Raw genomic sequence first — 11975 nt, forward strand, 5'->3', positions numbered from 1 at the left:
AAGTCTCTGTTTGAAGAGTCTCCAGACCTCTGAAAATCAGGCCATTTTTATTCACATGCTTAAATACACATTTAATTGTCTAACTGTAGACTCTCAACTTTGAAAATTTTGGCTTAAGTGACTTGCCCAAGGTCACACAGGAAATCACTGGCAGCATTGAGATTCAAACCCAAATATCCTTCCTCCCAACCCTATGCTATAACCACAAAATCATCCTACCTCATACGGTTAGAAAAAAAGGGCTTCTTTGGAAACCAATACAGATACTGTTATAGTGGCCAGCCAGAAATTTAATAACTTTCAATCAATACTAAGCTTAATATTGATTCTTGTAAAATGCCAAAACTGAAACCAAAACAGTTGCAGTTCTGAGGAGCCAGTATTTCAACATAGGTATGTGAAATACACTTACCAAGAGATTCTCCATCTTTTGCTGTTAGACTGCAATCTGTAAATTTTAGGATTTTGATCTTGCAGCCTGTCTGGAATCTTTTGGTCAAGAGGGATAGTTTTCCACCTATGTTATTATTCCAGGATAAATCCAGTTCTTCAAGATGAGGAATGGTTTCAAGTGCCTCTCCTGTTACAAAGCACCCAGAAATCTAAGATGAATCATTCTAGATACTATTTTGAGTACAGGATAAAAATACAGTTTGACACAATAGGAAAGGATATCACTAGTCATTTCATTCTCATTTTAATTATGCAGTTTTGTTGGGTTTTCTTCTTTGAAAAAGAAAGTGCAAGTCAGGAGGTGATTTGCTGTTGCATAAATACACATACCTTGTAACACACACACAACCCTCCTACTCTCCACCCCTGACACTTAGGCCTTATCTACACTGCCACTTTACAGCGCTGAAACTTTCTCGCTTGGGGGTGTGAAAAAACACACCCCTGAGCGCTGTAAAGTGGCAGTGTAGACAGTGCACCAGTAGCTAGTAGCTACTCCCCTCGTGGGGATGGTTTTTTTACAGCGCTGAGAGAGCTGGTGGAAAAAGGGGCAGAGACAGGCTAGAGAAAAAAAATATCCACTGGAACAGATAAAATATAAAACACACAAGAAAGAAAAGAAAGGTAGAGAGTATAAAAAAAAAGCAGTGAGAAAAAAATCAAACAATAAATTAAAAGCAGACTCAAGCTCATGCCATAGTTTGTGAACCTCCAAAATAATCCATAAACTTGCAGAGCCCCAAACTCCACTAGGTTTGCCCTTCCTTTGTATGTACACAATGAACTCACTCGTAGTAAATTCTATGTTCAGTGGTAAGTGTTTGCAAGATCAGGGTCTCTTATACAAATACCATCTCTAAAATGGTACTTCACCCTTTGTTGGGTGGCCAGTTGCAGCCAATTACAGCAAAACAGTGAGAGGATGGCAAATCTTGGCCAAATTTCTTACAAAAAATGCAGAGTGATCGTGAATGCTTGCACTGAACAGACAGCTTGTCTGTTTTTAAGGTCTCTTCCAAAAGATATCAGTACACCAATCATCTGCACGGAGCTCCCTATATCTGCTGCTGAAGGGAAAAGGCCTAAACTGATCGTGCTGTGATTTGATCTTCCAATTCTGAGCAGTCTACCAGCAGGCATTTCAAGCCGTTGCTTAAAATGTTAAGCCAGTTTGAGTAATTTTGTTGCACTTGCACAAATAGGCCCTGATTCTTCAACCATTCTGCATGTGAATGACTTTTTGCCCATGAATAGCCCCATTGAACTCAATGGGACTAATCTTATGTATAAAGTTACTCACAAGTATAAGTGTTTTACACTTCTTTATAGCTGAGAGTTTACAGACACAGATTGAGATTTTGGCTGCTGTGGTGTGATGGAAGTACAGATTTAATAGCTCAAAATAGACCCTTGGTAATGAGCGGTTTGGAAAGTAAATGTAACTGCCATACTGTACCTAAAGAAGTAACATCCTCAGCTGTCAACTTGCAGTTGTTTAGTTGGAGGATTTTTAACTTGCTCACATGATGGAGCCGAAGAGCAAGGGATTTCAGAGCCCCTCCCACAAAATCATTCCAGGAAAGATTGAGCTCCTCCAGCTCTGGTAGAAAAGGTAACACAGCAACTAGAGGTAAAACAAACAACAGCAAAAATAACCGACTTAATTTGTGAATGTGTGTGTGTCAATGTGCCTTACTATAGAGGTACTTTTCTAAACTAATATGGTAACATGATACAGAGTGATTTATCTTCGGAATAAACTGTGCCTCAGTTTCCCTATTTGTAGAATGGGTATAAGGCTATCTACCTGATTCACAGCATTGCTGTGTGGCTTAAATTGTTACTTAATGTTTGCAAAATGCTTTGGGATCTTCAGATGAAAATGCTGAATAAGAAGAAAGTATCATTATCAGAGGGAGAGGGGAAAGGAGTGGGGTTGGACTATTTCATTGGCAAATGAGAATAGAAAACTCTGTTCCAGAAGCTTTCAGTAGGTAGGTGGGAAAACTTGTGCTTACCCAGCTCCATTAAATCTGTTGCATCTAATGCACAATTATTTAGGTCCATATTCTTGCTGTTGGGCTTCTTACCCAGTTTCTGCATGAACTGCTTAACGCTCCACATACCAGATGTTGTGTTTGTTTTGGAAATGAGATGTGGAGGTTTGTCTGCATAACCAAAAAGACAGGATTGTGGTTACCTCTAACAGTAATCTTATTGATGAGATTTTGTCTTGTGTAACTACAACTGTCATCTTAAGACATAATGAAACATACTGACCCTGGCAGAATTTGTGGAATGGCTACATTCCCATTTTAGAGATTACTGGTGGAACCTCTGGACCATGTCAATTGTCCATTGTTACCCTGAGTAATGGGAACAGGTTCACCATGCCCTGGTTGATAGTACCTGATGCCTGATGCCCTGATGTTGATGGTACCTTATGGTACCTGATTCTGTTAATGTCAAAAGTCTCTAGTGAAGTCTTTGGGCTGGTCTACACTAGAGACTTTTGACATTTACAGCACCAGTTCAAGCACATGAAATGCTTGTAAATCACTAAGCGGATGTATTCTGTGTATCATTACCCCTGCACTAGTCCTGCACAAGTATTATAACCACCTCAGTTCAGCCTGACTATTACAGTGCTGGAATAGATCGGAAGCACAGGCAACGGAGCTTCACCAGTTCAATTAGTCCTTGCAGTGCAATCCCACAAGGCTTCTGCCCCATCCTTCAGCGACAGCTCTGACCACTGTCTCTACTATCTGTTAACCTTGTTTTATGGATGCCGAGTAGGTACTGAGGTGGCTCTTGGAGAGTCTTGGGTCTGCACAGCAACCCCTATTTCATCTTATTTATTCATTCCAATTAGTACATAAAGTAACAGTGCACCTATCCTGGCCTTTAGGAACGCTTAGCAAATATGTAAAAATATTCCTCCAGCAATTTTACCTAATACCCCTGGCCAAAAATGAGCAGCCAAAAGCTGCACAAAAGACAGTAACCCCTTCTTTCTACATTTTGCCTCTCCACCCCATCTCCACCCCTTTTGTAAACCTCACCTTCCACCAGCCTTTCAATGATAGCTTTATTTCTTCCATGGCGCAGAGGTTAATAGCAACCTTGTATACACACAAAAATTAGAAGATTGATTTCCAGCCTCACAATATCAAGTGGTGAGAAATATCTGCTTTTGTTGTTGTCTTAAAATTGCTCTAGCAGCAGGGTGTGCAGAAGCTGACCTTGAATACAAGCAAACCAAGCTACCACTTGAGGTGCTGATGTCCCACATAAACTCTGCAACTAATGAGCTGACTCTGATATTGACTTCTGGCACTAGGAATCAAGAGTGAGGTAACTCAAAAGCTTTATCCCTCCAGCCTCAGCAACATGGGTCCCAGTTCTTGTTTTGTGTCCCTAAGGCGCAGCATGATAGTGGCTTAATCAGGAGAAAACAACACATACAAAATAAACTACCAACAACAAATCAGAGGATTCTGGCTAGCAGTAAAACCAAGCACTCATTCATCAATACATTTCTAATGCACCCATCACTGTGGTATCAGCATTACCTGCTACACCGGAAGCTTGCTCCTCATTCTGATTATCTGGTCTAGAGTTATTGATTTCTGCTCCTTGACTTTCTCTTTTGCTTTCGCCATCAGATTTCCCAGCGTGTAAGCCCCTGAAGAATCTAGAGCCTGATGAGCACTGATGTTTTCCCTTTTCCACAGAGGATTTCTTCCTTTGGATTTGCTTCATAATCAACTGAAATGGGGATCTCTTCAAGATGCCCTCTTCACATCTATCCTGGGAACTCTGGTTTGCTCCTTTCAGAAGATTGACAAACATAGGTAGAACTGTTTTTAGCAACATTTATTAATTGGTTATCTGCCCCCCTCCCCCACCGATAGTGGATATTATCAGGAATTTCTTAGCTACTTTCACACCATTCTCTCCATGTCAGTATCAACAGTATACGATTCAGTGGACCAGATTCTGAACTCATGGCAATTCCTGTTGCCTTCAAAGGGAGCTGAGGGTGTTTAGCACCACAGTGGAGGTGCTCAGTATTTTGCACAAGTGGACCTAATGATCCCAAGTCTCTGCTATACTGGTGCCATTTTATGTTAGTTCATTGGGCATAGTAGTCCTAAAAGCCAGCTTATCTCATCAATGGAGGGGGATACCTGGGTGGGTGGCTCCTATTTCACCTCCTGCCTAACAATCCACATGAAAATTATTTGCAGACATCTCAGTGCCAAGTGTTGGGGATGACATTCTGGAAAGGCTCCCACTGGCTTCAGTGGAGTTAGGATTTTACCCTCTGTAGTTACACCAGCCAGAAAAGCCTTGTGATTTGCTTTTACCAGCTAATTTCAGGTACAGGGCAAGCATTACTTCTCTCAAAAGAAAAACAAAATGGTAAAGTAACAGAAGAAACACTGGGTCTTTCATATATAGTTCTTATGCTATTTTACCAGCAATTAGGCTGAAGGAAGAAATGATAAAACAAAGTCTGTTGGCAAACATTCCTTTTATATACAGCTAATTTTTATGCCACTTTGTTTTTAAATGTTTTATTTGGTTTTCATGTCTGTGCAGTGACAAGTGCTTAAGAGGTGGGAAAGGAGAACTTTTAAATACAATTTATTTATTAGTTGATTAGTCACAACTATGTTTCTCATGACCAATGTACAAAACAAATGATATAATATAAAGCAGAATTATATATACATGATGTAAAGCAATGTTGTTTACATTTGTAACTTTTCATGCACTGGGATTGTAATATTTTTAATAGACAAAGTTACATACCTGTCTTTTCCATTTCTGGACTAAAGGATCCGTTGCACCTTTTAAAGCACTTTCATGGCTTGGAAAACAACTGTACCATGCTCTAGAAGTGAAGTTCTCTCTTCCTTAAATGTCAGATTTGTCTGGGTGTTTTCATTTTTTGTTGTTGTTGTCTGGCAGAGAGTTTCTGTCTTCACAAATTTGAATTCAGCTGCTCAGTACAAACCGGTTAATCAACTGCAATTTGTTGGGCTGTTTGTTCTGCTGATTTTGAGCTGTCAGGTCTCGCAAAATATTTAGCAAACTCTTTTTGTAACCAGGTCCACGAATAATTCATTTGACTAGTCTTGTCAGTTTTCTTTTTAGCATAAATTAATAGTAAAAAAATGAGGAAGTCATTGCATGGACTTCGGTACTGAGCTTTCTACCTCCCACAGGTTGTTGGAAGCAGCTGATTTTAGAAGGGCTGAGTCAGTTTATAGATCAAATTACAAGACTATCTGAAGAAAAAGCTCTTTGTTTCCTCCACCTCTTCACTCACCCTCAGTACACTCCAAAAGAACTGCAGGAGTGTGAGCAAAGTAGAGCATTTAAATAGTTTGCATACTTTGGTTGGAAATGTTTTAGTAAGAGGGATAATAGAGGCTAGCTCATTTTCATTCACCTTAAGTAGTCGATTGTCTGGACTGTAAACTGATGCAATTCTATCATGGGCCAAACTTGAAATCCTTGCTCAGTCATAGCTCCAATTGAAGTCAGTTTTGACTGAGTAAAGTTTGCAGGAGCTGTCCCTGTGTGTTTAGCTGTACGGCAATATCAGTTCAGTTCCTAGTTGACAAGAGTCCACAAACCAAGACACACCACCATGACTACTACTAGCAGGGCCAGCCCTAGATCAAATGGCGCCCCAGTGGAGGAGTGTCTTTGGCACCCCCACCCCTCCATTTGTTAAACTTTTGAATACCTTACAGCACCCCGAGCCCTGCACCCCAGGCAGTCGTCTGGCTCACTTGCCCCTAAATCCAGCCCTGACTACTGGTAAGCAATTGTGTCTACAGTCACAGAAGAAAGGCTAAGGACTGTATGGCTCATGGAGACTGAACAAGCCTCATCTGCAGAGGCAATTCTTCCGGGTCAAGGAGGAGGCATAGGGATAGGGCTATATATGGAAGCTTGCTCTGCAATGTCCTGCATTGTATCTGCTTTGTGGGTAAACAGAGTACCTTCATCTCCAGGACTGTGAGAATGGCCCCCTGAGTGAGCATTAAATCCATTCAAATAATACATTAATAAAAATTAAGAAATATGAGTTACTAAATCCATCCTCAGAGGAGTCTGTGTCCCCAACACACAGAAAGCTGCTGTGATTACAAACAGAGGCCCACTGATAATAAATCATGAACCCAGCAAAACCTACCCAAACCACCAAAGATACTGGCAAACCAGAAGGCATTTGGCAAAGAACAACAAAATTGATCAGCGGGGCTGAAGGGACTGATTTAAAAGCAATTACATAGTTTGGCTAAAAGACAGGTGGTGTGGGTAAACATGATACCAGTCTGTAAATAGCTGCATGGTTTAAACACCAAGGAGAGGGAGGAATTATCTAGGGCGATGCACAGGGGTATAGCTAGGAGTAAACAGGATGAGATTAAGACAGGAAAAACCTGGAGTGAATATCAGGAAAATCTTCTTGACAGTATTAGATTGTGAAAGAGTCTCCCAGTTGTGCTTGGGGTGGGGTGTTTACACTAGACCGGAAAAAAGAATAGAAAACATATTGCAGTGAACTCACTACACTTCTCTGGCAGGGGGATGGAGGAGTTGGCCTAATAGGTCTTTTCCATTTCCAGCTACGATAATTCTCCAAGTAGGACTCTACTGGCCTTTACCATTCTTTAGTATTATCCTACGCCAGGAATGGTAATGCTATCCTGACTCCCGATGCTAGTTTCTTTGCATGGGTGATGCTCATTCCGATTGGTCCCATTCTGTGAGCTACGCTTTTATCATCTCACTATGTTCCATCTCATGTCACGTCTCCGAGCACTTCATCTCATATTTGCTGCCACTGTCAGACCATCTCCAGTCTATCTGACCCACTGCCTTGCCTTGCTCTTTTCCTTCCTGCTTGGGAATCGAGTGGTGGGGGTTGAAATGTGGACAAGCTGTTCCCTTCTTTCCTGCAATAAAGGCTCAGGTGCTGATGGAACAGAATGCTGCACTCTCACTGCAATGCCACAGAGCCTGTTAAATTGCAGTTTGTGACAATCTGTGCTCATGGCGTTTGGGGATTTTTTTAAAGACTCATTCAAGTTCTTTAGCTTAAAGCTAACATTAATGCTTTGACACTCACACTTTATGGGGTGTACTGTCCGTTCAAAAATGCTTTCACTGCTACAGGTTTTTAAAGGATTATGCAGAAAATCTAGTGCCACAGCAACAGCATCTAGAAATGCTGTTTGGCAGTGACCTAATTTCCTCCTCCCTTAGGGTATATCGCTGGCCTTACTTGCAGGAGCGATGATGGGAAAGGGGGCAGCAGAGTGATTCCAGTGCAGAGCAGGGTGACTCTGGTCAGACAGCTGCAGAGTGGTGGAGTAAACACTAATATTGCTTAGGAATGGCCCAGTTTGTACCCTGGATTAGCATGTGCTGCAGATTGCAGTGTATGGGCCTGGTCATGTCCTCCTTACCCAGCAGTGCAATGGTTGACTTTCCCTCTAATGTGCACTCTTGGGTACTTGCTCTACTGCTGCATGTTGAAAAGACTCTGTGTCTTCTTCCCCCCGTAGGGCACCCACACTGGACAGGGCAGGATTGGCGAATGAAAGATCAGCTGTATCTCCCAGTTGCTATGCAGGGAGGTGGTTTGTGCTCGCACCACTGTTTGAGTGCCCCACGTAAACACGCTTGCGTGTTCTTTCCACTGTATAATAACTGGGGTGAGGATAGGAACAGAACCTGCTCTAGAACAAGCTAGTTAAAAATGCATCCTGTTCAGCATCCACTATAGAGCGATTCATTTGGATTTTTGTACTTTGCCTCATCGTGACTCCTTAATCCAGCATATATTCCAAGGGAATAATGCCATTAGAAGATTAATGCCACAAATTGATTTGAAAAAAGGATTTGCAAACATTGAAATCCTATATTCCATGTACTTAATTACTGAGTATCATTTTGGGGATTTTCTCTTCAGTTTAGTAATGCCTCTTCTAACATAAATCCACCCTCCCAATTATTTATTTCATGCACCTAGTTTAAAAAATACATTTAGTTAAAATAACACAGAACATAAGTATAGTGGGCCAAATTCACCCCTACTCTTATTCCAGTCCCTTCAATGGAGTTCCATAAGGATGAATTTGGCCCAAAGTCTATAGAAAATTTAAGGGACTTATATATTTAATAACCAAGAATTTTAAAAAAGTTATTTTGAATTCAGACTATAGCATTTAATGGCCATGGAGTCCTTTTTCTAATGTGGGTAACTTCTTAAGACAGAGATCCTGTCTTGTGGCTTGCTCCTACATGCATTGGAGTCAAGATAGCAAAACTCCCATTAACTTCAGTGGTGCCAGATCAGAAATCATCACTTCGTCTTACCAAACAACATCCCAAAACTGGTCCCACACCTTATTTACAGCAATTTCAAGTCCTGGTTATATTTAAATGTTATGCTACAACACTGTTGAGGAGACTGGATGAAAATAAACTTGTTTTAATGTGATTATTATGGCTGCCCATTCTTCTCTCCCCTTAATTTGTATATCTCCTATTTTATTTCCTTTTCCTGGGACAATCTCATTGTCTGCAGCCTTCACTGCTATAACCTCTTCATGCCTCTTCCCAGTTTGGTTCAAATTTGTGTGTTGGTGTCATCCACTAATCTGTTGCTGGCTACATTTAAATCAAGGGAACTCCAGCCAAAGACACATCTGCATCAACTGTGCAAAGCCAGCCAAAAAGTCTTTGGAAACCCAGATAAGTACCCTGGACTAGGCTACAGTTAGCAGGAAATGTCATTACTTGAAGATGGGTACAGAGGAAGCAACTCCATTGACCCTCACTGGTGTATCTCCATTGATTTCAGTGTGCATACATGAGGACTGAATTCAACTGAAAGTTTTTGGAGTTTGGCCTTTAGCTGATTCTGCAAGACAATCTGTTTTCACTGGTTTCTTGGGTGGCTGTTTAAATCAGGTTTCATTGTGTTATGAAAACTTAAACCAATGCCTTATTCTAATATTTATCTAATGTCTTAGAATGACCAGAAAAAGAGTCTTTGAAGTTACACTAATTGTATTAGAGAACATACCAAACACTCCCACAAACATGTAAGCATATGAGTAATTTTGCACAAGTAATCCCATTGAACTCAATGAGACTACTCATGCATACAAGGGTTGCAGGAATAGGGCTTCAGATTTTAACTTTTCACTATGTTTTTTACATTTCAAAAATACCATTCAAAATGTTCTTTGCTAGAGTTTTTGTAATGTTTTGAAATTATGATGCTGGTATCCTCAATATTTTTCTCCTGTAGAAGGTGACTGAGATGTTAATACTTACAAACTGAACTTTTTCTTCAGTCCTGCCTGTGACCTTCAAACTGTCTCAGTTAGGACACTGTAGTGGTTTCCTAAGAGTATGAACTCATTAGAGTGCTTATCTGGTCCTCCCAAAAGTTCACTGTAGCAATAAAGATGCCAGGCATGCATTCTCATATACATGACACAGGGGCCTACCCAAAAGTATGCATTTATAAGATTGGGACTAAAATTCATTCAATTTAAGTATTTTTAAAAATGAATTGACCTTTTTGCTAAATTCTATTCCCAAGAATCCCATTGAGAATGTGCTTTGATTTCATAAAAGAAAAAAAGTGTGATTGATAATATGAAATGTATCTTTATATTATAGTGTTTGTGTTCTTAGTGCTTTTATATTAAGTATTTTGAAAGATTGCAGGGCTAGAAAAATACATTTACAATTTTTTTATACTGTATTACGATTTCCCAGTTTGTCAGAGTAGCTTTTCAGTGCTGGAAAATTCTTTTTGGTTGAATTTATGCCAGGAGTAATCCCCTTTCAGTTAATCATTTACATGAATGGGTAATCTGCTGAGTTCATGCAAGGCCTGTAAACTATATTAATTACTAGAAACCTAATTAGAAATCAAGAGAGTCAAAGGATCAGTGTTTCTTCCATACGGTACCATCTGGTATAACGGATCGGATCCTACAGGCCTCACTTCAGGAAAACTCTCCATTAAATTCTATAGAACTTTAGCCAGAATAAATATTATTGGATTGAGCATGTTTGTATTTGGTGATAAGCAATTCATTCTAAAGTACTTTTGATAGTCATCCTAAATAATGATGTCAGACTGTGTATTTAACTGAGTAGATAGGGAGGAGGACAAGTCTTCTAAAAACTGACAAGTCTGAATTCATGGATACTCCATAATTTTAAACCCATAATTTTCTACCATTTTGATGTAATGAGCTGTGACACAATCTCCTTTAAAAATATAGGTTTGGGATAGAAATCTGGAGCCCCTGTTTTAAGTTGTAATACAGGTCAGACTAGATGATCTAATGGTCCCTCGTGGCCTTAATATCTATGACTCTATGAACTGCTAAAAGAAAGGAAAGGAACTCAAGGTCACTGCTCTGTGCTCAACCTCTGACCTTTGTATTTGGGAGCAATCATGGACAGGTTCAGTGGCTTCTAGGTATGGTTTTCCATTTTTGTCTTTGGGTGGCTCCCATTCTTCGTTGCCAACTAGATCAAGGCCTTGGCTACACTTGCGAGTTGCAGCGCTGTAAAGCCGCCCCCAGCGCTGTAACTCACTCCCCGTCCACACTGGCAAGGCATTTGCAGCGCTGTATCTCTGTGGCTGCAGCGCTGCATGTACTCCACTTCCCCGAGAGGAATAGCGAGTATTGCGCTGCCGCTGCAGCGCTGCGGCGCCAGTGTGGCTGCCCAATGCGCTGTGACTGGCCTCCAGAAGTATTCGGCAGTATCCCACAATGCCTGTTCTAACCACTCTGGTCATCAGTTCAAACTCTACTGCCCTGGCCTCAGGTAACCAACCATGTGACCCACCCTTTACATTCTCCGGGAATTTTAAAAATCCCCTTCCTGTTTGCTCAGCCCGGCATGGTGTGGAGTGCTATCAGCGAATCTTTCCAGGTGACCATGCCTCCACGCGCCAAGCAAGCCCCAGCATGGAGCAATGGCGAGTTGCTGGACCTCATCAGTGTTTGGGGGGAGGAAGCTGTACAGTCCCAGCTGCGCTCCAGCCGTAGGAATTACGATACCTTCGGGAAGGTATCAAAGGACATGATGGAAAGGGGCCATGACCGGGACGCCCTGCAGTGCAGGATTAAAGTGAAGGAGCTGCGGAGTGCCTACCACAAAGCCCGCGACGCAAACGGCCGCTCAGGTGCTCCCCCCGTGACCTGACGATTCTACAAAGAGCTGGATGCGATACTTGGGGTTAACCCCACCTCCACTCCGAGCACCACCATGGACACTTCAGAGCTGGTGTCGGGGGGGGGAGGAGGAGGAGGAGGAAAACAGGAGCAAGGGTGGTGGGGCGGATGGAGACACCCCAGAGTCCCTGGAGCCATGCAGCCAGGAGCTCTTTTCGAGCCAGGAGGAAGTTAGCCAGTCGCAGCGGCCGGTACTTGGTGGAGGACAAACAGAAGAGC

General features: G+C 41.6%; 1 protein-coding gene across 1 annotated transcript in view; it reads right to left on the reverse strand.

Moving 5' to 3' along the window:
- The window catches only part of LRRC31 (leucine rich repeat containing 31), a 14449-nt gene extending 9088 nt beyond the window's left edge, over positions 1–5361 (reverse strand). The window contains exons 1-5 of the mRNA XM_024209509.2: positions 5275–5361; positions 4029–4286; positions 2472–2621; positions 1910–2077; positions 413–580 (exon numbers count right to left, since the gene is read on the reverse strand). Coding sequence (XP_024065277.2) covers positions 413–580; positions 1910–2077; positions 2472–2621; positions 4029–4286; positions 5275–5287 — 757 coding nt within the window. The 5' untranslated portion in view covers positions 5288–5361. The remainder of the gene's footprint in view (positions 1–412; positions 581–1909; positions 2078–2471; positions 2622–4028; positions 4287–5274) is intronic.
- Positions 5362–11975: the final 6614 nt, after the last annotated feature.

This window comes from Terrapene carolina, unplaced genomic scaffold (assembly GCF_002925995.2).
Source record: "Terrapene carolina triunguis isolate 2854851 unplaced genomic scaffold, T_m_triunguis-2.0 Scaffold88, whole genome shotgun sequence".
Lineage (NCBI taxonomy): Eukaryota > Metazoa > Chordata > Testudines > Emydidae > Terrapene > Terrapene triunguis.